Consider the following 24,548-nt stretch of genomic DNA (forward strand, 5'->3'; position numbering starts at 1 on the left):
TTGTTCTAGTTTCATTTTGTAAAAAATTGTTGTTTAAAGAAAACAAAGATGAAGTATATGATGTAAATGCTATTACAATAAAAGAATATTAGGTTCTTATAAAAATGGATTTCCCCGAGTCATTCGTCCATACTAATCATCCTCATCATGGGTCTCTCATGAATGTGGTGCCTACATTTGCTGTGTTGTGTCTCTAGAAGCACCTCGGTGCACTTATGTGAAGAGTGAACATAGGAGATAGATGAAGACCTTTGGCATGTCAGTCTAGTGTACCAGTGCTGGATCCAACTGTGTAAAGCAGCAGCCTGTTCTTGACTGTGATGCTGATTATGTCAACGGCCTTTCTCTCCTGTCAGGTAAGACGCACAGATCATCTAGCATAGCAGGAGCCCTCTTCCTATGTGTGTTCAAGCATGAGAGACAGTGAGAAGAGGCCGTCTTGTATGAAAAGAGCCATTTAATCCGAATGATTCATATCCTCCAGGAACACTGAAGAGTGCTCCAAGGGTACTCCATGTTCATCAAGACAGCTGGTAAATGCATGAATTCCCCTGCTGGAGTCTAGGACTCCAGGAGTCTAGGACTCCAGGAGTCTAGGAATCCAGGAGTGCAGGACTCCAGGAGTCTAGGACTCCAGGAGTCTAGGAATCCAGGAGTCTAGGACTCCAGGAGTCTAGGACTCCAGGAGTCTAGGAATCCAGGAGTCTAGGACTCCAGGAGTCTAGGACCAGGACAGGGTAGCTGGGCAGGCCTGGTTCCAGGCAGGCAGCAGGGATGGAGCTGTGGCCTCACAGCCAGGTTAGGAGGGACCATGTCAGCTACTCGACAGCGGATGGTGACCCCTCGAGCAGAGGGCTCTCACTGGCTGGTCATGCAAGTAGCCTCCTTCCCCGCCTCTGCCCTGTGGGCTAGTCTTTGTCCCGTAATATAGCATCTATGCCTCTTAATCTGCCATCTCTGTCCTGCAATCTAATCCCGTCCGTACCGTAATCTACTGTCTCTGTCCTGTGATCTCCACACCTCTCCCTTCTTCATTTTCCTCTTTTGGCCATTTTGGTGCGTCTCTGCCCTGGTAACATCTGTGGTAGAAACACCTTGTGTAGAAATGAAACACAGGTTTGTAAACAGGTTCTGTTCTATTACAAGAATATTGATGGTATTTTTGGTGAGCACAAAAAAAAAAAAGGAAATACAACAGTCAGATAAATTCTACAATACATTAAATTTGGTCAAACAGGCAATACGACCAATCAGGCCAGAGGGGCATACACACTCACACAATTCATACATAACACCCAACAGGTTGACTTCCAGTATCACACAACTGCATCAATACACAACATTTTCATCCGTAATACTGTACACTTACTATCACAAACTCATCCATTCATACACCACTATTATGACTTTGCTGGTTAGGGGATTGATGTACAATTAAACAAAAACAGAATTATGAGACGTTCATACAGTACTCAACTTGGTCATACGTTTCGGTTATCACAGCATACATACTGCCAATATATGGATCACAAAATGCAGTTGCATTTGACAAGGGAGTCGAAGCAGGTCCAATGGGAATATTATTATGGGATTATTATCCCAGACTCACTACAATGGGCATCAATTCTTCCTGTATTTTGTTGTTGGGTGAGAGCAGCACTGACAGACATGTTCATATGGTGGACATGTCTGTCAGTGCTGCCACTCTCAACACACAGGACTGCAGATCAGGGCTGTTTTCACGTCACTCATGCAGCGCTGCATTGATTTGGAGGCGAAGGTCACCCTCTGTCTGATCTTGAGGACATCACTAATTCATGCTAAAGTGCGCACGCACGCCATTAAAATCATCATTTCTACTGCCTAGTTCAACTCCATCTAGAAGTAGCCAATTCAGATCCAAGAGCAAATCATGTGTAAAAACAAAAAAACAAACAAAAACACACAGTGAAACCCATTTCCAGTTCAAAAAGCTAATCTATTTCAATGTATCTGCATTGACTGCATAAGAGGGATAGTGTCCTGTACTGAAGACTAAATCAACAGGATTAAGACTCGTCTAGTGGTGAGGGAGTGGACAGTCTGGCATGGCACATGTCTGGAAAGCACCTCCACCTCCCTTGCAGCGGTCAGGAAACCCTTCCCCACATCCACCTTGTTACCCAGGTGAGAGAGAGAGGGCATCTCTGACGACACAGGTCCCTCTCTTTTGACCTTCAATGGCGTTACAGGACTACGCAGGGCACTTCTGTGAGGAAAAACAGTCAGTGAAAACAGTCAGCGAAAACAGTCAGCGAAAACAGCGCAAGACTGTCAGATGAACTCCCGTTATAGGAGAAGGCCCAGTTAGAACGATGATGATGATGATGGGGTAGCCAATCAACCCCTGTTAAGAGTTCCGTCGCTCCCCTCGGTTCCTCCTTCATGGTGGTGTCCCAATCATAAGATGGAGTCTCAGACAGACGGGGGGGGGGGGTTCAGTTGCCGTGACCACCGTCCAGGGTCAGGTAGCCCATGTGAGTGTTGGTCAAGAAGTCACATGATGGGATGCTGCTCAGCGCCTGGTGGACATTCATGGCTGTGATCTCCCTAGGCACCCTGGGAAGGGGGAGGTATGGGGGATAGAGGGAGGAGGAGGAAGACAGGGAAAGAGACAGAGAGAGAGATAGACACACAGAGACAGAGAGTTGAAATGTATTTGGAAGAGAGGAAAATATATCAGTTTTTCAGGATTTTTTCTTTTTTTTCTACCAGAATTGGATGTGGTTTTGTGTGTGTCTCACCTGTTCTGTCCAGATCTGACAAAGGCCCCAGCTAGAGATTCTCTCAGGATGTCACTAGCAAATTGCTCCGTCGCCTACCGAACAGCACAAACACAGAGTCAAAACACAAGCAAGCATACCTTTCCCTCCAGCCCCCTCTCCCTCCAGCCCCTTCTCCCTCCAGCCCCCTCTCCCTCCAGCCCCCTCTCCCTCCACCCCCCTCTCCCTCCAGCCCCCTCTCCCTCCAGCGCCCTCACCCTCCAGCGCCCTAACCCTCTCCCTCCAGCCCCCTCTCCCTCCAGCGCCCTCACCCTCTCCCTCCAGCCCCCTCTCCCTCCAGCGCCCTCACCCTCTCTCTCCAGCCCCCTCTCCCTCCAGCCCCCTCTCCCTCCAGCGCCCTCACCCTCTCTCTCCAGCCCCCTCTCCCTCCAGCGCCCTCACCCTCTCTCTCCAGCCCCCTCTCCCTCCAGCCCCCTCTCCCTCCAGCCCCCTCTCCCTCCAGCCCCCTCTCTCTCCAGCCCCCTCTCTCTCCAGCCCCCTCTCCCTCCAGCCCCCTCTCGTTCCAGCCCCCTCTCGTTCCAGCCCCCTCTCGTTCCAGCCCCCTCTCCCTCGTTCCATCCCTCCATCCCAGTGGAGAAGGCCTCTACGTAAGGAGCAGGCTCTCTCCACAATAACAGTCATCTCATCCTCCCGGGTTCTCAAGTGAGTTCCTCACCTTCAGAATCATGGCCTCAATCACTGGAGCAAACACACTCTTCTCCACCTCCACCGGCTGAAAGGCCACTCCGATCTGAGAGGAGGAACAGGGGAAGGACGGAGACAGGCAGGCAGGGATGGAGAGAGACGGAGGGAGGGAGACAGGGAGGGATGAGGAGAAGATGGGAGATAAGAAAGGAGAGCTGTGTCAGGAGAAGGAGGCGCTGGAGTGGTGAATGAGTTTCCCTCCTCTTGTATCTCAAGAGACGGTCTCCTGCATCCCAGCCGTTCCAAGGCCAATCAACTCCAGCCTGTTAGCTACAAAGAAAATGTCCGGCAGACGCCGGGGGAAAAGATCGAGGCGTTTCCGTCGAAAATCTAATAACCTGGATCAAATCACCATCAATTTGTAGGAGAGGGGGGAATTATACAGAAAGCAATTTGCTCACCAAAGTAGAGGACGGATCGTCAAATTAAACAAATGACATCAGTCACCCCCCCCGCCAAAAAAAAGGAATTAATAGAAAAGTAATGAGGCACGGCAGTGGCGCTTCCCAGGCGGTCCTGACCTGCTGTGCCGTCTCACTGACGAACTGGGCGGAGGGGCAGGGGGGCAGGAAGTACTTGGGCTCCGGGTCGGCTTCCTGCTCCTCCTCCTTGACCTTGGGCCTGCGGGTGGGCGGGGTGACGCTGGTGATGTCCACCAGCTGGTCGTGGCCGTCTTCCGGCTCCGTCTTCAACAGGATCTGCATCTGCTCCAGCTTCTGCACCACCTCCTCACAGCTGCCCAGCGTGGACGGGCACTCTGCGCACACACACACACACACACAGGTTTAAATGACTGTGGGCCGTTTCACTGCCCGTGACAGAGGAGGCACTTAGATGGTACCGAGTTCAAATCCTCGGACTACCTCCAGACCGGCTACATCGGACATTCATCACCAGCCATCTACCAGGCAGTAGCTGTGCTAACCAGAGGACCATTAGATCTTCTGTGTGCTTGGCTTCCATCGCATCGACCGCGCCTCGTAAAAGTCGGCGTGACCCTGAATAACTGTCCTCACACACGCAGGGGAGAGATGAAGGCAGAGGGATGTACAGAGGGAGGGGGGTGGGGGGCAGAACAGAGCGGTGTTGTTGCTGGTCAGGCCCGTGTGAGGCCCACTAGCCTCCTCTCTGTCCTCTCATTAACCAGGGCGAGGCTTCCTTAGGCTCAAGCAGGCAGCAGGCAGCACAATACAGGCCCAAGCACACAGCAGGCAGCACACTGGCACTCTCACAGTGCAGTGGACAGGCTGTTTCACTGGCAGGCTAGATGCCGTGGACTTCACACCGGACACAAAACAGGAGGGAGTGAAGGAATGTTGTGAATCGCTGTCGTCTATTGAGGTGGAGGATCGGGGGGCTGTGAGAAAGAAGGGAGAAAACAAGGACAATGGACCACACACACACACACACACACACACGCACACGCACGCACCAGGCTCGTTATCTATCTGGGTGAGGATGTCCTCTATGGACTCCTCGTCGTTCTTGCGCTGGGGCTCAGGGTCGGGGGGGGTGTATCCCCGCTGTCGGCACCACTGCACCACCTCTCTGGTCTTGGGGGGGGTGAGGGCCTGCAGGCGAGGAGCGCGGTCCAGCACGTCCTGGACAACACGCTTCACCGCCACTGCCCTCTGAAGCTAGGACACACACACACACACACACACAGCAGCATGATCAGGTTTCTAATCTACAGTCTTCTTCGTGTTTCTAATCTAAAATCAACACATGTTCCCACACTTTGTAAAACATCAAATTCAAGTACTTTTCAAGGTACAGTTCCCTCAAATTCAAGGACCCAGCATGGCATAGTTTCTATTTCTTGTAGAATATATATAAAGCACTTTCAAAGGCCCATGTCTATTTAAGTCTATTTTCAAAAACATCCCAAGGCCTTGGTTCTTTCCCCCTTACATTCACGAACTTACAAGGATTTCCAGGACGCTCTTACAGTACGTACAGGGACATTCCCCCCGAAGCAAGTAGGGTGAAGTGCCTTGCCCAAGGACACAACGTCTTTTGGCACAGCCGGGAATCGAACTGGCAACCTTCAGATTACTAGCCCGACTCCCTAACCGCTCAGCCACCTGACTCCCTACATAACATTTACAGCTAAACAGCATGACATCACTCTCCTGTACCTCGGAGGCCCGCCTCTTCCCGATGTTCCAGGAGTAGTACTGCTCAACAGAGGAGGCGCAGAACGCAGGGGAGGCTTCAGCTGGACACACCAGAACACACACACACACACATTACACACACGTTACACACACCAGAACACACACACACACACATTACACACACGTTACACACACCAGAACACACACACACACACATTACACACACGTTACACACACCAGAACACACACACACACACACACATTACACACACGTTACACACACCAGAACACACACACACACATTACACACACACACCCAGAACACACACACACCCAGAACACACACACCAGAACACACACACACACACATTACACACACACACACACACATTACACACACATTACACACACGTTACACACACCCAGAACACACACACACACATTACACACACGTTACACACACCCAGAACACACACACGTTACACCACCCACCAGACCAGCACGACAACCCACATCACTACCATTCAGTCAGGGGGGCTTCTTGTTAAAATCCTTCCCCTTCTGGATGACTAATCACAGCATTTAGACGACTATGACTCCTTTTCAAGATACTGGGGGCTAATCCCTCCTGATTGTACTCAACTTTTGGGTTTAGATATGTATTTACTGTGTCTGTGGGGAAGGCTGACGAGCGCCAATCCACACTGGAGGACAGGATGAGAGAGACAGGGAAGGGAGAGACAGAGAGAGACGGGAGAGAGACAGGGAAGGGAGAGACAGAGAGAGACGGGAGAGAGACAGGGAAGGGAGAGACAGAGAGAAACGGGAGAGAGACAGGGAAGGGAGAGACAGAGAGACGGGAGAGAGACAGGGAAGGGAGAGACAGAGAGAGACGGGAGAGAGACAGGGAAGGGAGAGACAGAGAGAGACGGGAGAGAGACAGGGAAGGGAGAGACGGGAGAGAGACAGGGAAGGGAGAAAGACAAGGAGACAGAGACAGACAGAAAGAGACAGAGAGAGAGAGAGAGAGAGAGAGAGAGAGAGAGAGAGAGAGAGAGACAGACTCACTCTTCTCTAAGATGAGAGGTAGTTTCTTCATGACGGCGGTGAGCAGCTGCATCATGTTCTCTATGTGCTCCGTGCTGAGGAGACACACACACACACACACGCACGACACTATTAGTATCACTGGATTACCAGGGATGTGTATTGATTGGAGCATGTGACTGCAAGTCAAGAGGTTCAAATCTCCCCGTGTGTTGCTTTGGATGAAAGCGTGGGTTAACGGAACCCAGTTGTAAGCGCGGTCCTCTCACTTGATCTCGTGCGTGGTGGTCTCGGCCCCCTGCTCCATCTTGACGATGGCGGCGGCGGCAGGAGCGGGGGTGGAGGAGGAGGAGGTGGGGGGTCCGGGGGCCGGGACGGTGGGGGACGGGACAGCGCTGACCGGAGTGCTGCCGCCTGGCTCAGTCTTCACTGTGGACACGGAGAGGGGGGGGGTCAAACAGATAAAGAGTCATGGAGCAAAGTGAGGGTGTTAGGAGGACAAACAGGTGGGAGGTCAGGGATGGAGGGGTGAGATGGGGAAGATGGGTGACAGAGGAGAGGAGGAGGCCAGGGTGTCTCCTCTCACCTTGGGCCAGAGGCAGGGAGAGGGAGAGGGGGGAGGCCTGGGCAGGAGCAGCACTGCCTGGGGAGACTCCTGCTGCTCCTGGTGTGGTGGAGGGGGGGGAGGGGACCGGAGCCTGGGCCTCTAGACACAGAGCTGGACTGGACAACTGCACACACCAGAACACACACACACACACACACAAAACAACATCATGGATGGAGGACGTTTATGAGTTAAGAAGACAAACATTCACGGCTTTTAAACCCCTTTATTTACATGCCATCTTTTCCCTCCCCTGTCCCTAAAAGACAAACTGAATGGCTTTTCAAAATAAAGGTCCTGAGAAGCGGGAGGATTTGTTGTTCCTGAAGACAGCAGGGCTCAGCTGCTTAGCCAGACAGCTGCTCGGTACCCAGGTGTGCCGCCAGCATCCAGCGCTTATAGTCCGTGTTAGACAGCTTGGTTCTAAACCCAGGTGCGGCGTCTCTGTCTGTGTTTGAGTGGGGAGGCTGATGTGGGAGCACATCTGAAACATGAGTGTGTGTGTGTGTGTGTGTGTGTGTGTGTGTGTGTGTGTGTGTGTGTGTGTGTGTGTGAGAGAGAAAGAGAGCAGCTTCATATTGCTCTGTTCCAGCTTGTCTGCAGTCCTCTGGGCCTTACCGCTCATCATCCTGGACTCCATCACTGCACCGTCTGGGGAACATCTCCCATCCCACAGCTCCCTCACATGGCCTCCTCCTGCCTCTTCCTGTCTCTCATCCTCTCCATCAATATCCCTACTCCCCAACCCTCTGTCTCTCTCTCTCTCTCTCCCTACCCCCCTCTCTCCCTCCGTCTCTCCCTATCCCCTGTCCATCTCTCCAATAACCATTTTAATCTCCCCCCCCAAAGCTCATCCATCCATCCTCTGCCAGGATCTCATCTCTCCGCCGTATCCAGATAACCTAATTCCCTGATAGATCAGATGACTGTGTGGGGGTGTCTACGTGGGCAGAGTGCATGGTGTGGATGTGGTCCACCACGGCTGGGTGTGCTACCTTTGCTGACAGGCATGAGGATGGTCTGGGCGCCCCCAGGGCCGGAGCCCACGCCCAGCTGCTTGAGCTGGTTGGCTGGGATGGTGAGCACCGTGGGCTGGGAGCTGGGTCCTCCAGGGTGGATCTTCAACATCCCTAGACGCACAGGGCCACAACACACACTGGTGAGACACGTCAGGACAAGACTGCAGAATAGACTGCTGGAGAACACATCTGAATGAGGACGAGTCAAATCTATAGAAAAAGAATCACTCATTTTGGGTCCAAACCAACCAAACAGGAAACAGACAGCACGGCTGTCTGTGACATCACTTCCTACCTGAGAGAGTGGTGCCAGTCTTCCCTCCTGCTGCCGCCATCCCACTGACCAGCGACGCCGCGGTGACCAAGGACGTGCTGGAGCTCTTGGACACACCCACCACCGACCCCGCCCCTTTGGACAGGCTGATGACGGGCATGTTGGCGACGCTCTTGGCGACCGTGACGACAGCGCCGGATGCTGCTGAGGCGCTCTTCGTCATGGTTACCGCACAGGCACCGCTGGAGCCCTTCACCAGGGAGACGGTTGCCGCGACGCTCTTCGCCATGGAGCTGGCGGCAGCGGCGTTCTTGGCGGCGTTGATCACTGCCGCCTGATTGGCTGCCACGAGAACAGGGTGTTGCTGGGATACGGGCTTGACCCCGTCAGCAGCCTAGAGCAGAGAGACCACACGTTCGTCAGCCAATCACGCAAGAGCGCACAGGGACAACCTCACCCAATAGCCGTACGCAGAGAGACTCCCACCTGTTGCGTCGCGGTTGCCACGGCGGCAGAGGGGATGGAGCTGGTGGCTGTGATCACGCCGCCCGTCATCCTCAGCGTGGTCGTGCCCGGCTTGGAAAGGTGAGCTGCCGTTGCCGAGGAAACCGTCTTCACCGAGCCATCAGACAGCTTCACCTGGGATGCCTGGGACCCGCCCACGACCTGTCAATCAACACACATCAACATGTTGAGCATACTGACGCAGCGTCGAAGACTTCCTTCACCTCTGAGCTAATGTGTCACATTGCAACCGGGGCTTTCTGAACATAACACTTCACTTCAACTTAGCTGCCTGACGGGCAGCTCTAGCAGGTCCTGTGGATGCTCATGATTTACCCAGGAGTGACAGGTTCAACAGAGGCTCTGCTGACCCATTCACACCAGATCCATCAGCCTCAGTCTGTATGGCCAGAAGAGCCAGACTGACCTACATGAGACACAGCTGTCCTTCAACACCCTGTACTTAGAACAACAACAACATTGAACATTGAAAATCCTTTTAGTGGCTCCAACAGAGAGCTTCCACTAGCACTGTTCTAACCCGGTATGTGAACACAGCAACAGCAACAACCACAGCTCACATGAAGAGAGACAGGAGGGAGAGAGAGACAGAGTACAGGGTGAGAGGAAGGAGGGGGAAAGAAAGAGATGGGCGGTGAAAAGAAGATTTAGGAGGCGAGAGAGAAGGGGGAGACAGACCAAACAACGTCTGGATGGGGAGGGAGGGGGGGGAGGGAGAGTTACGTAAGCCGAGGCAGAACAAAGCATCCTGCTGAGTCCAGCGCGGCACACAGGGCAGCTCCACCAGCTGGTCCCTTGGCAAGCCCTCCCCTCAGACGCTCTCAAGACTGTACCTGCTCTGTCTCTCTCTCTGTGTTCTCACCCACACCTCCAACACCCCTACTGACTGCCTCCAACACCCCTTCTGACACCATCTTCACCCTGCTTAAAACGCGCCTCATACACAGGGCTGCCTTCAAACCAAACCGTCAATTTCCCCTAGTTAATGGAAGTGAGGAGTTTGGGATGCTTTGCTGAAGAGGCGAGCAGTGAGCAGTGGGCACAGCACTGAGAGAACTAACTGGCACAGGGAGAGAGAGAAAGAGAGAGCCTTTTGGCAGTGTTGAGTAAATTAGTCCAAATTACAGCCCCAGACCCCTGCCAAAGGCACAGTCATTAACTCTGATCTCATAATCTGGAACAACACACACCCATAAAGAACTCTTGCAGACACAAACACACACACTGATGTGAACACCAGGGCTGTGACTAAAGACCATTTTGGTAATCCCAAAAAATAAAGAAAACCGAAGAAAACCACTGCTTTGCAAAACTACATTGCTGGAGACAATTTATTATTTACCTAAATAGTCAAATAGAAGATGTACAGCAAGGTAGGCAGGCTACTGTTGAGGCAACATAACCTTCATGTCTTGGGCAAAGCACTAACCTGAGCCAAAATGGCCGCCTTCTGTCCTGCCGTGACCCGGATAGCCTGCTGGGTGCCGGTTGCCGGGGACGACACAGTGTGACCCGCAGAGCTGGATGTGCTCTGCTTTCCTGAGCTCTGCGAGGCCGGCTGGCCAACCAGAAAGGTGCCCTGGGGAGGACCAGAGAGAGCACAGCCAGGTCAATACCCCAGTCTGACACACACAAACACACACATACAGGAACAGCCAGGTCAATACCCCAGTCTGACACACACAAACACACACAGGAACAGCCAGGTCAATACCCCAGTCTGACACACACAAACACACACAGGAACAGACTGCGTTAATTTGTTACCGACCAGTGGAAAGAGTTGACTGATTGTGACTGTGCCCTTGAATGTCTCTCTCATCACCACACATTGGATGAGAGAGGGAGACAAATATGCCCAAAGATAACCAACGTCCGTGGGCGGGGAGAGTGCACAGCGCTCCAACATGAGGTCTTCATGTGGGCTCAGATGGACATGGTGCAGGCCTGGGTTACTCCTGACTTCATTAGAAGTGGCAGGGGAAATGCCCATGCAGCATTGTTCTAATGCTGACTACAGGATCAATGGTCCAGTAATGAGAGAATCTCATTACAGCTGCACAGCACTCAACTACTCCACCAGAATACTAAAGACGCATAGGGTTTGATAAGGATGAATACCTCGCCTTTTAACATTTTAATATGTATGTGTGGGTGTGTGTGTGGGTGCGTGTGTGTGTTGGGATGCAGTTAGCCTGTGGATCTAAGTCCCGTCATATTTATAGAGGAATGTGTCTAAAGACAGGTTTGAGAATGAGATCTCCTGTCAGGAGTATTAGAGTGATCATGTGGAAGTGTTTAAAGCCTCTAACAGGCTTTGAAGACAGGGTTTCCTCTACTCTCCACAGGGGCGTCTGGGAGAAACATAGAAAGACGTGTGTGTGTGTGTGTATGTGTGTGTGTGTACCTGTGGGGTCTGTTTGAGAATGTAGGAGAGGTTGTAGGGCAGACTGTTGGAGTTGTGTGTGTGTGTGTGTGTGTGTACCTGTGGGGTCTGTTTGAGAATGTAGGAGAGGTTGGAGGGCAGACTGCTGGAGTTGTGTGTGTGTGTGTGTGTGTGTGTGTACCTGTGGGGTCTGTTTGAGAATGTAGGAAGTGTAGGAGAGGTTGGAGGGCAGACTGCTGGAGTTGTGTGTGTGTGTGTGTGTGTGTGTGTGCGCGTACCTGTGGGGTCTGTTTGAGAATGTAGGAGAGGTTGGAGGGCAGACTGCTGGAGTTGTGTGTGTGTGTGTGTGTGTGTGTGTACCTGTGGGGTCTGTTTGAGAATGTAGGAAGTGTAGGAGAGGTTGGAGGGCAGACTGCTGGAGGAGGAGGAGGTCTGGGAGCTCCCAGAACCTGCGGAGGAGCTGCCCTGGGACTGCTGACCTGCAGGACACACACACACCCAGACGCAGCGTTTAGAGGTGTCAACAGAATTATAACCCTTTAGGCCATAAACAAAGAAGCTTAAACTCTGTTTAGTGGGGGTCAGATGGCTGAGCGGTTAGGGAGTCGGGCTATTAATCAGAAGGTTGTTGGTTCGATTCCCGGCTGTGCAAAATGACGTTGTGTCCTTGGGCAAGGGACTTCACCCTACTTGCCTCTGGGAGAATGTCCCTGTACTTACTGTAAGTCGCTCTGGATAAGAGCGTCTGTTAAATGACTAAATGTAAATGTAAATTTCAAAACCGAAACTGTTATTCACCAAAGGGGATTTAAAGAAGACTTAAGGTGGACATAGAGAGGGGATAATTTTTGTAAGGAAAATGTAAAGAAAATCCTGGACGTGAGTGTTTGGTGTGTGTGTGTTTAGCGTGTGTGTGTGTCTGTGTGTGTTTAGTGTGTCTGTGTGTGTTTAGTGGGTCTGTTTAGTGTTTGTGTGTGTGTTTAGTGTGTGTGTGTGTTTAGTGTGTGGTGTGTGCATGTTTAGTGTGTGTGTGTTTAGTGTGTGTGTGTGTTTAGTGTGTGTGTGTTTAGTGTGTGTGTGTGTTTAGTGTGTGCATGTTTAGTGTGTGTGTGTTTAGTGTGTGTGTGTTTAGTGTGTGTGTGTTTAGTGTGTCTGTGTGTGTGTCTGTGTGTGTTTAGTGTGTGTGTGTGTTTAGTGTGTGTGTGTTTAGTGTGTGTGTGTGTGTGTGTGTGTGTGTGTGGTGTGTGCATGTTTAGTGTGTGTGTGTTTAGTGTGTGTGTGTGTTTAGTGTGTGGTGTGTGCATGTTTAGTGTGTGCGTGTTTAGTGTGTGTGTGTGTTTAGTGTGTGGTGTGTGCATGTTTAGTGTGTGCGTGTTTAGTGTGTGTGTGTGTTTAGTGTGTGGTGTGTGCATGTTTAGTGTGTGTGTGTTTAGTGTGTGTGTGTGTTTAGTGTGTGCATGTTTAGTGTGTGCGTGTTTAGTGTGTGTGTGTTTAGTGTGTCTGTGTGTGTGTCTGTGTGTGTTTAGTGTGTGTGTGTGTGTGTGTCTGTGTGTGTTTAGTGTGTGTGTGTTTAGTGTGTGTGTGTTTAGTGTGTGTGTGTTTAGTGTGTGTGTGTGTGTGTGTGTGTGTTACCTGCTGAGCTGGAGGCCCGGAGGATGGCTCCCTGGGGGATGAGCAGCAGCTTGCCCTTCCCTGAGGGGTTCTTGCTGTTGGTGGTCAGGTACAGCTTGGTGCCCGGGGGCAGGTTGGCCAGGTTGGCCAGGTTGTTGGCAGGCAGCTGGAGGGTAGCCATCACTGAGGACAGGAAGGGCCACAGGTTAGTCTGGCCCAGGTGTTTCTGGGCGTGAGAAGTGTGTTTTGAGATTATTGGAGACTTGGGGGGGGGGGGGGGGGGGGTTCTATGCATATCTGACCTCCACTCTTTCCACTTCCTCCCGCGGATCCCGTTGCCTTGGCAACCACCTGCTGACCCACAAGGCTGCTGGCCGCTCCGCTGACGATGGCCTTGGCCACGCCTTGGGCGACCACCTGCTTGCCGGCCATCACCTTGGAGACGGAGGGGCTGCCCTTGGCGACCAGGATCTGTCCGCTGCTGATGGCCACTTGTTTGACAGCAGACTGGAGGGCCGAGCCCACAGGAACACCCAGCACCTGGAGACCAGATCAGGGAAGACCCACCTTTACACTCCTGTTTCATATTGGCAAAGTGGCTTGTGGATCTCTCTGATATATGTGTACCATAGGGGACTGTGTGTGTGTGTGTGTGTGTGTGTGTGTGTGTGTGTGTGTGTGTGTGTGTGTGTGTGTGAAAACGCCCCGGACCTTGCTGGACATGGCCCCTGCTCCTGACGCCCCTCCCGCTTGTTTCTGGGGCGACATGGAGATCACGTGACCTCCTTTCAATGCGACAAACTGCTGCGTTGCCGTGGCGGCTGGCTGCTGCTGGGCCGTTACCGTGGAAACCATTTGCTGCTGCTGCTGCTGCGTGGGAACCTCCCCCGGCTCCTGCTTGATAATGACCTGCAGGCGGACCAGAGGTGGAGGAGAGAACACACACAGTCATGATCCCAATACTCAGCATCATGACCAAGCAAACAGGCCGAGTCTAGCCTGCTAGCTGGTGCTAGCTGTTCCCCCTAACCTCCATCCTGTCCACTGCAGTCAGTCAGTCAGACAGACAGGCTGCCGCCTCATCACTTCTCCTCAGGAGTGTCTAATATCATCATCGTTTGGTTTCCTCTCCATGCAGCAGGGTTTGCGTTCCCCATAAGGGGACAGGGAGGTGGAGCAGACCAGGCTGGCTGGGCCCTGGGCAGTGTGATGGGGGACAGGGAGGTGGAGGAGACCAGGCTGGCTGGGCCCTAGGCAGTGTGATGGGGGACAGGGAGGTGGAGGAGACCAGGCTGGCTGGGCCCTGGGCAGTGTGATGTGGGACAGGGGAACACATAACAGCTTGGCAGTAAAAAGTGGAGGAACTGTTCTCCACTGAAGTGGGCTTTATTCTTTGTGGAGGGGAGAAGTGGGAGTGAGTGGATATTTTTGCAGGCTTTTAGAGTTTATGGAAAGGCTGGGCGTGTGTGAGTGTCAGAGAGAGAAAGAGAGAGATGAAAAAAGGCTGTTTGTGTATGCGTGTGCCTGTCTGTTTGAAAGTTTATACAGAACCTTGCGATTGTCTTTGCATTGCCAGTCCCCCCCTCCTCCTCCTCCCCTCCCCCTCCTCCTCCCCTCCCCCCCCTCCTCCTCCTCCCCCTCTCTTCCTCTCCCCCCTCCACAGACACACACATCCCTCCCCATCTGCAAGTGCTGTCCCATTTAAAATAGCTTGGCGAGGCGCTGCCTCACATGAGCTGAAGACAGCGCCATGGCAGACTATTAATACACCCCCGACGGTGAGAGGAAGTCCAAACACACACACACACACACTGCATCGCAAGGCAAGATCATCGCAGTCTCTTGAGGAGACAAAGAGAGATAGCAACAGATAGACATCTGTGAGGGCTTGCACATCTCCAGTCCTAAACTACATCTGGGTTAGCTACCCTATTGTGCAAAGGTCTTAGGCACCCAATATTTTTTACATGAATACCGTCTCAAATATAATTTTTTTTTGTCTTCTGTATTTGTGCAGAAGTATAGAAATTGCTATGTTGTGTATACATATATATATATTTTATTTATTTATATTTTTCTTTTCTCAGACTTTTGCACAGTACTGTACATCTGGTCTGGGCGAGTTCTCCTCACCCTCCTGTGTCCCTCCTAGGAGTGAATTCTAGTTCTAAGCTAAACTTTAGATGTTGTTCCAGAGTCCAAACACACCCACACACACACTGCCCTCACCTTGACCCCTGAGGGCAGGAAGTTGCTAGTGTGTAGTTTAGGAGCAGGCGAGCGAGTGCCATGGGATCCTGGCAGCTTGGCTGAGGGGCTTCCTGTAGGAAAAACACACACACACACACACAGTCATTCTTTCCTTTGACAACCCCAGGAATAAATCACTTCCTACACTTCAAACTTGGGATAAAAGCTGCCCTTCCGTAGACAGCAGACATCTGTGGCTGGGCTGAGGTCAAATCCTTTCAAGCACTGTGCTGGTATGAAAGAAGTTTTTCTCCTTTACTTACTGAGAACGACCTTGACTGGGTGCTGCTATCAGTAACTTGTGCATGAACCAGATGTGAACCTAGGGCTCCCATGCAGCACACACACACACACACACACACACGCTCATGACGGACTGACATGCTGTTAGAAGCACGCACTTCTGGTCCCTCCCTGTGTGCTGTTCTTACACTGGGTCCTGTTTGCACGGCGCTCTGGATAAAAGAATCTGCTAAATGAATATGTTGATCCAGCCTGAGCAGGTGGGGCCTGGCACATGCAGGAGGCTGACGGGAGGCTGAGTGGAGGCTCACTGGAGGCTGTCTGGAGGCTGACGGGAGGCTGAGTGGAGGCTGAGTGGGCCTCAGAGCAGAGTGCTCCTGCTCCACTAGGGGGAGCCGTGAGCTCAGTCACTTCTTTTCAATTAACTTGCTTAATTAATCCCCAAGGAAATTCAAGAGAAGTTCTATTGATGAGAATCAAGGCGTTTTAATTTCATGGAGCTCTTGTGACTGGTACATGGAGCACATGGTTGGAGGTGGATTTGGAATCCCCAGTGAAACACTGTGAACTGAGTGTTGGGTGTTCCAGCGCCACGCAAACAGGAAGTGCACACACAAACATACACGGCTGAGCGGGCCAGTGTATACTTCTCCAACCGCCCAACCCTCTTCTAATCTCTCACTCTAATGGAACACAGCAGCCCAGTCGCCATGGAAACCCCTCTCAAACCTGCCTTGGCACACATCATGATTTGTGAGCGAGAGGGAGAGAAATGGAGGCAGAGGAAAGTGATGCAGACACAAAGAGCAAGAGAGGGCAAGTCAGACAGAGAAAGGTTCAAGAGCAAACCCAAGTAAAGAACACAGACGGAAAATGTTGTGAAATTCAAAGTCGGGGCGGGAGAGAGAGAGATAGAGGGAGAGAGGGATGGAGAGAGATAGAGGGAGAGAGGGATGGAGAGAGATAGAGGGAGAGGTATGGAGAGAGATAGAGGGAGAGAGATGGAGGGAGAGAGAAAGATGTAGGGAGAGAGGGATTGAGGAGAGGAGTGGGGTGATGAGTGATCATCCAGCCTAAGTCTCAAGGTTGTGTGTGGGTGGCAGGAGATCCGTTGTTCATGCACATATCCAGCCCAGGGGAGCTTCAACCCAGCAACGTGGTATTCTATGTGGGAGGCACACAGCTCCGCTGGGAACAGCTTTTAGGACGAGAGAGAGTCCTCTCTCCCCTCCATCTGTGATCTGGTTCAGAACCTGATGTCTACGGGAAACTAGTGGGTTTGTGCCTTAGTCATAGTTCCTTCAAGCTACAAAAGATGATCTCTCAAGGTAAAGTCTTGTGAATGGTTAGTCTGGTGAAAGGAGAGACATCTCCAGCAGTCTTGGTAGTGTGGGAGACATCACGATGAGGCAGACCACGTACCTGTGGAGGAGGCGGGAGTGGTTGCCATGCCAATGACCTGACCGGGCTTGTCGACGATGATGTAGGGGTTGTTGAGCATGGAGGAGCCCTGCTTGGCGTGGAGAGGGGTGGAGGAGGCGGGGAGGCGGGGCAGGGGAGAGTGGCTGGGGGTGGAGATGGGAGAACCTAGAGGGCGCGCACACACAGACGATTCTGCTGTTTATTTGTTACTGCTTACGGCTAGCATTGAGGAAGGGGGAAAACACTCTAATTCTATTGTTATGGAAAACAAATGTTATCCCTTTAAGGATTTTGTTTTTTTGACAACCCCCCCCAAAAAATCAATTGCTACAGAGGGCAAGCAGGAGTTAAATGAGAATCTAAATCAGAATTATTGACAGAAAAGCTTCAGTAGTCTATTTTCTGAGGCATGTCTAAAAGAAGTCCCTTGTGTCTCCCTGGAGTCTGTGGCTTGGCACCCATCTAACATTTGACGTTTTCAAACAGATTGACTGTGAGATTGTTTCCATTTCATTTCATCTCATCTCATTTGAGTGCCGAACTCCCCACTGACGAGAGAGAGTCGGAATCTGGATGAGCACAGAGCAAAATGACAAAACAACAAAACAACACTCCTAAACAGTCCGGCCCTCTCTCCCTCTCCCTCCAGTCCAACAACTGTACGCTCCAGTTGGAGATAGTTACCTGACACAATCTTGCAGCTCATGGTGATTGGTTGGAATGATTTCCCAGGGGACTCGGCCGGGCTGGGCGCCTGTCCCTGGGGAACGATCTTACAGCTCGCTGTGATTGGCTGGAAGGCCGAGTTGCCATGGGAACCCAGGGTGATCATTTCTGTTCCTCTGGGCCTGGTTGGGGTGCGTTCGCCGGGGGCGGGGGGCGCTGCGTGCCCTCCTGCAGGTCTTGGTGCCTCTGCTTTGATGGCCAGACCTGGGAAGAAAGTGGTAAGAAGGATGATGATCATTAACACTCACTCCAGGGCTCGTGGAGAGATAATTAGCTGTACTTGTCCTGGCCGAGAGAGAGAGTGTGTGTGAGAGAGAGGCATAAAAGAGACATGGAGAGAGACGTGGAGAGAGAGAGAGACAGCTTTAACGCCCTGCTTCATAAATAATTTTGTGGAAGCTCGCGGATGAGAGGATCACAAAAAGAGGCAAGGGATGAATAAAATGAACTAATGTGCCATTTGAGGCAAGAGGGTATTAATAAAATGATTGATGGGGTTGAAAATGAATTACAAGTAAACAATGATGCTTCTGCGGTTCCATTCCATAATGTGATGAGAGAGAGACTGCTGTTTTCATTTTCTCACTGCAGACACGTGTTTGTAGTAGAGAGCTTTAACAGGCATTTCCTGAGGCCCCACCTTTCTCTGTGGAAGCCGGGTGGGGGTCCTGTGAGAGGGGCTCTGGGGAGACGGCGCGTCCAGACACAGGGCCTGGCGTCTGGGCCAGGGAGCAGGGGGAAGAGGGGCTGGGGGCCCGGTGAGCCCTGGAGGAGGACGAGGGAACAGGGAGATAGTCCTCCCCTAGAGAGTTCCTGTGGAGCTCCACATCCACCACCTGGAACGGACACACTACTTAAGGTCTGGTGTGTGTGAGTGTGTGCGACTGTGTGTGTGTGTGCGACTGTGTGTGTGTGTGCGACTGTGTGTGTGTGTGTGTGTGTTTTTCTTTACCGTTTCTGCCCCAAGGGTCTGCAGGCCTGTGTAGGTTCTGTCCAACTGTAGACAGAGACAAAAATGGGACAATAAAGAGAAGATGAAACCGAACACCCCTCTGATTAGTGTCTGATGGTGTGAAAGGTTCACACTATAAATCCAGCCGGGTCCTGGCAGACCTTCAGGTGGTGGATGATGTCGATGCGTTTGTTGCGTGGGTCTTTAAAGTGAATCTGGATCCGGACGGGAAACTCCCCCCAGCCGCGACGAGTCAGGTGGAACTGAGACTCACTGAGAACACACACACAGGAGTTAGACACGCACACATGCAGATCCAGACAAACACACACCTGCAGGCACAGATACCCACACCCACAGACTAAACCAACACGATAATTATGTGCTTATCTGGCTTAACTGAGCAGACATAAAAATGAGTGAAACAAAAATCTCTCGCTTTATTAACAGAATTTCACTCTTCTTGAGTAGTATGCACTAACGGAGCCTTGGTCTGAAGCTATTGCTTATCAGTGGTTTTGTTGAGTAACTGTTCACGGGTTAAGGTATAATAAGAAAGTTGGAAAACTCCAGAAGGTTTTTGCAACGTGTTTTTTCCATCAACTACATCAGGGTTTGTATGAAAACATGGATGCTCGATTTACTCCAAGATTCTATTCATGACCTAAAAAGATAGTGAGAGATAGAGTTAGCTTTAAGAGAGAGCCATGTTTATATTCCTTGCTGCCTTTTTGCCAAGTCCTCACGTGCCTGCTCTCAATCATCTCAGAAGCAGTTCCTGGAAAAGTAAACATCTCTCTCTCTCCCTCCCTCCCTCCCTCCCTCCCTCCCTCCCTCCCTCCCTCCCTCCCTCCCTCCCTCCCTCCCTCCCTCCCTCCCTCCCTCCCTCCCTCCCTCCCTCCCTCCCTCCCTCCCTCTCCCCCTCTCCCCCTCTCTCCCTTTCCCTCTCTCTCTGACCTGGGGTTGTGATCCCTGCGGCCCACAAGGTGATCTCACTGTGTGTTCATTATTATATCCACACTGAGGGACTTGAGTAGATGTGTCAGATCAGCAAGGAGCTCCATGTCTGGATGTGTCTGGATCAGGGAGTCAGAGGGACTCCTCCAGTCAGCAAGGGCTTATCTGGGCCGGCGGGGGATCTGCACGTCAGCTAAAACAGCCTTACTGGAAGCTTCAGAAAGTCTCTCTGATTTGCTGAGACCCGTAGCCAGGGGTTCTCAGCATTTGAAATGCAAAGATGACGTTATTCCTAAGAAACACATGTTATGCAAGTTCTTAATGGCACAGCCCCATTGGACTGCGCTTTTGACATTTAGCTCCTTCTGAATGTGTGTGGGGGTGTGCTGGTCTTAACACGTCAATGCCCTGAGCTGAGAGAAGCTCTTTAAGGTATACAAGTTCGAATTAGCCTGACTGTATAGAATGGCAGGGTGTGCCAGATAGCTAGCAACATGAGTCACAGGTTGTTGACACCTGTCGTGACTCAGGTTTGTCTTCGGACTAACGTCACACGCCTCGGGTCAATCTTGGCACCTGAGCTATGGATGAAAGGCCTGGAGCCTGGAACTGGAGGAAGATGGAAGGTGAGGAGCTGGTGGAAGAACCTCAGAACCATAAAAGCCCAAATGTGAAAGTACCAGACATGATATAAAGGACAAATAACCAGCATAAAGCTACAATCTTGTGTTATCTCTCTAAATATTTAAACACTGTATATAGTTTACAGCAGTGAGATGAGGCCTATTCACTGCAGAACCCCCCTCGCATGCCTCAATAGATGACATTTTCATGGCCCAGTTCAGAGAAAAGCATAACACCAATTTATAGAGTTGCGTCTAAGGACTGCTTCATCTCCCGCCTGTCTCAGACTTGAGGCCTTGTGTAGTAATGACATTTAGACATTTACATTTAGTCATTTAGCAGACGCTCTTATCCAGAGCGACTTACAGTAAGTACAGGGACATTCCCCCGAGGCAAGTAGGGTGAAGTGCCTTGCCCAAGGACACAACGTCAGTTTGCATGACCGGGAATCAAACTGGCAACCTTCGGATTACTAGCCCGATTCCCTCACCGCTCAGCCACCTGACTCCCCGATGAGTCCTCCAGAGGGCACTGTAGCAGTGAGGACTCTGACCACTGTCAGTTTCACCTGATGCTACTTCAGTCTTACGGAGGGTAACATCACGCTGCGTGGGTCAGACACTATCTCCACCCCGCACTGCTGGTTTCATTCACACTTCTTTTTTCTTCCCCAATTCAACCAGATGGCGATTCAGCAACAGGCTAATCAAGTCGACCAATGAGGCCTTCTTTTGGCTCGAGTGTTTTGTTTGTGGAACATGTGAGGAATGTGTTTGTGTGAGGGAGCAGTGCTCTTGCTCGTGACCCGTCAACTATTCGGTCTCTTCAGGCCAACCCTCGTGCAGCACAGGAGCCATGCTACATGCCTGATCAAAAACATGTTCTCTGGAACCTTCTACCCTTGCCTGAGGCCTGTAGATAGAATCAACACTCAGCCTTCAACTCAACAACAAGCCCTGCCCCTTCGATCCATTAGCATAGACGAGTCAAACACACACCAGACTTCTACCAGGTCGTTGGGCTTGTAGCTAGGGTGCAGAAAGAACCAGACTTTCTTGACAAAGTGGTCGATGCTGGGCTCTCTCCTGGACCCTCGGACGTACACCATCCACTTATGGGTGGACTGGTCATTCTCTTCTCGCTTGTCAGGAGGGATGTACCTGGGGGGGAGGGACGGAGCAGCAGGAGAAGAGGAGAGGAGGAGGTTGACAGAGTCATGTGATGGGGAGATGGGAGGGGAGAGAGGTAGAGAGAGGGAATGGGTGTGGAAAAAAAGACATAAGATAAAGGTGAGATCAATATTTAGGATAGAAATTCAAAGATGCAGGCCACAGGAGAAAGAGAGGGAGAGAGAGAGAGAGAGAGAGAGAGAGAGAGAGAGAGAGAGAGCGAGAGAGGCGGAGGGAGGGAAAGAGGCGTGTTGGTGGAACAGATAGGCAGGCCGAGTTCAGTAGCTGTCAGTTACGTTGCACACTCGCTGGGTCTGAGAACAGTAATGATGGAAATCAGCCTGTGGATCAAGACTGGGCTTGTACACGCCCCACATCTTACCCAACACTTTTGTGTTCTGAGAGAGCAAAACAAGAGCGATACGCTACTGGTTTGACACTGGAGTACAGAGTGTGAAAAGAGACTGGATGTTCCATTTTGTTCTCCCTCTTTGTCCTCTGTTGTGATGGACATTTCTATCATAACTGGTTTCAGACACAAACAAACACATTTCAGGGGTTGAAGTCAGAGTTAAATAAGTCAAGCAGCAGTCAAGAGAGCAGTTATAATCCCCTTGTACACTGGGAACAAATATAACATGTTGCGCCCTTTACACTTGGCCTGGTTTCTCGTTGTATCGATGGACAGGTTAATGTGTGAGTGGTTGGTGGCCAGGAAGTTGCCAAGATAAAAATGCAGGACAGAAACTTACTTGGAGACATTCCCAACTACAATGGTCTTCTTCACATACAGTCTGGAGGCCTCGTCTCCTGTCGTGAGGTAAGTCACCCTGTGCTCTCCTGATCCTGATGCAGGCACGCCAAACGTGTCCTGAAAACACACAAACATTCACTCGGGGATCCCAGTGCTGGTTACCATCACACGGTAAATCGAAGAGGGAACATCCAGCCAGTTCTTCCCTCCTTCCGCACTCACTTTCCCGATGTTGCGCCCAGGCCTGGCCTCCGGGCGGTCCCCGTCGCCCCTCCAGGACCCATCGCCGTCCCTCTCGGGGCCCTCTCCCTGCTGGGACAGCGACTCGGACTCCGAGGGCCCCTGGGAGGTGGCGTCCGAGCCGTGGTTGAGGGGCGAGGAGGAGCGCGAGGGGGAGTCCAGGAAGCGCCTGATGGCTGGGTGGTTCAGCACGGCAGGGTCACTCTTGGAGGCCTGCTGGAGAAGGGACAGGAAGAGAAGGGAAGCGGAGAAGGTTTGGTTCGAGGTCCTGGGGAGAAGAGGAAACGCTACTCGGGGAAAGCAGCATCCATCTCAGGAAGTGTTTTCCCTCATTGTCCAAACGTACAGATACGTCTTTCCCCCCCCCCATTTCTGATGAACTTCAACACATTAGACTTTGAAGTCTTTCTCTACCGATACACAGAGTCTGCTCAGTAGAGCCTCACCTCAGAGAGCTTTGGCAGGCCAGCGTTGGCATAGTAGTTGGCCACTATGCAGGCTCTAAGCTTATCCATCATTCTCCTGGCTTCATTCAGACGCTGTCGGAAAAGATACAGATAATTCACGACCAACGGTGTCTCTTAAGAAGATTCGTTTTAAAAAGTCATTTCAAAGAGTAGTGATGTTGCCGTGTCTCCTTCAAGTGAAGAAGTGACAATCCAAACGTGATCAAATACCTGTCCGATCACTTCAATCTCATGCTCTTTATTCTTCATTTCCAAGGAGAATTGTTCTTTGATGATAGCCTCAATCTTCTGTACTGTTGCTTCACGAGCTGGAAAATGGTTCAGATAGACTTTGTGTAACTCAAGTTCAAGTTGTTTTGGCCATTTGTATAATGTACAGGTGCAAGTAGCCTACATTGACATTCTTTGGTCCTTCTCTTGTTTCCTGGCTATCTAAGCCTTATCTACATGTACATAATAGAAATGAAATTTAGAAAGAAAATGTATAATAATACTGAATAATTTACCTAACAACTTGTCAATGATCATAGACATGACACTGTTAGTAGTGACAAAACCAGTCTCAAGCACCACAGTAGCAAACTATCCACATGCAGAACACTACACTATAATACTAGCTACAATACATACTCTGTACTCCAGAGGTCTTACATGCAGGACTAATTCTAATTCTGCTAGCAGCTGTATTTTACCATTGTGTTCCACCACTTTGTTTCGCTTGCTCTCCTGGACCAATGAGATGTCCTCATAATCAGGATCATTATCTTCAATTTTCCTCTTGATGCCTGACATGACTGCCTGGGAAAAGTCAAGATAGTTTAAGTTGAATTAGCTGAATTAACCTGAAGTCACTCGTTTAATTTGTTCATACAACCATGTGCAGCTGTAATAACACCAATAAATATATATTATGGCTTCAAAGTTCCATGAGCGTATAAAAAGTATTACTAATACTATTAACATCTCTTTTCTGTGCCAGCCAGCACCACTAACTTCATACATACTACATGACTAGCTAGCTAGGTAACTACTGCACATTTTCAATAACGTTACCTTCGTTTTAACTTCACGGGTATACTTGTTTTTATACCTAGCAACATATGCACTTAAATCTCTGTTGCGTTAGCATTAGTTATATTCGACTGTGTATCTACCATGCCTAATGGTCTATGCAGAAACCTCGCATTAAAAGTAGGACGCTAACTAGCTCATTGCTAATAGAAACTAGCTAGCTAAAACGGTGGTAATACATTGACGGATCCCTATCACTACTCTACCCCGTTGTCCAGAAACAGGCCTACTAGCGTTGTTTCTTGCAATTGATTATTTCAATGTGCACGTTCCTAAAATGAACCATATTTTCAGCTCTCTTTATATTTAATATATTAATGAAAAACTGATTAGTGTTTCTCAAATTCATAAAGTACATTGGCACCATCATCGCAAAACTGTTCGATAATCAACCCTACCTCACGATTGTGCAGGACCCGGGAGGCGAAACAGATGTCCTGCTAATGTTAGCTCACCAGCTATCAAATTTACTGTTTCTGGAAACACAAACAAGTCAGTTTAATTATTCTACTGCCATTTAAAGCCCAGTAAAGATACGTTACTGTATCAATTGTATTTTAATTCGAAGCTAGCCAGCTAAC

General features: G+C 50.7%; 1 protein-coding gene across 1 annotated transcript; it reads right to left on the reverse strand.

The window, feature by feature from the left end:
* Window positions 1–14: 14 nt before the first annotated feature.
* Window positions 15–24,548, reverse strand: yeats2 (YEATS domain containing 2). The gene is given in 31 exon segments (XM_067253466.1): window positions 15–2,598; window positions 2,784–2,857; window positions 3,478–3,552; window positions 4,028–4,263; window positions 4,939–5,143; window positions 5,645–5,724; window positions 6,692–6,765; window positions 6,940–7,099; window positions 7,257–7,348; window positions 7,350–7,401; window positions 8,273–8,407; window positions 8,592–8,964; window positions 9,057–9,236; window positions 10,525–10,674; window positions 11,842–11,960; window positions 13,114–13,275; window positions 13,395–13,632; window positions 13,804–14,001; window positions 15,322–15,413; window positions 17,008–17,172; window positions 17,692–17,937; window positions 18,374–18,569; window positions 18,686–18,730; window positions 18,847–18,958; window positions 21,265–21,426; window positions 22,188–22,306; window positions 22,412–22,645; window positions 22,876–22,968; window positions 23,107–23,204; window positions 23,589–23,694; window positions 24,366–24,548. Coding segments are annotated over 30 exon segments (4,386 nt in total). The 5' UTR covers window positions 23,689–23,694; window positions 24,366–24,548; the 3' UTR covers window positions 15–2,477.

The sequence above is a fragment of the Osmerus mordax genome, chromosome 16 (assembly GCF_038355195.1).
Source record: "Osmerus mordax isolate fOsmMor3 chromosome 16, fOsmMor3.pri, whole genome shotgun sequence".
NCBI lineage: Eukaryota > Metazoa > Chordata > Actinopteri > Osmeriformes > Osmeridae > Osmerus > Osmerus mordax.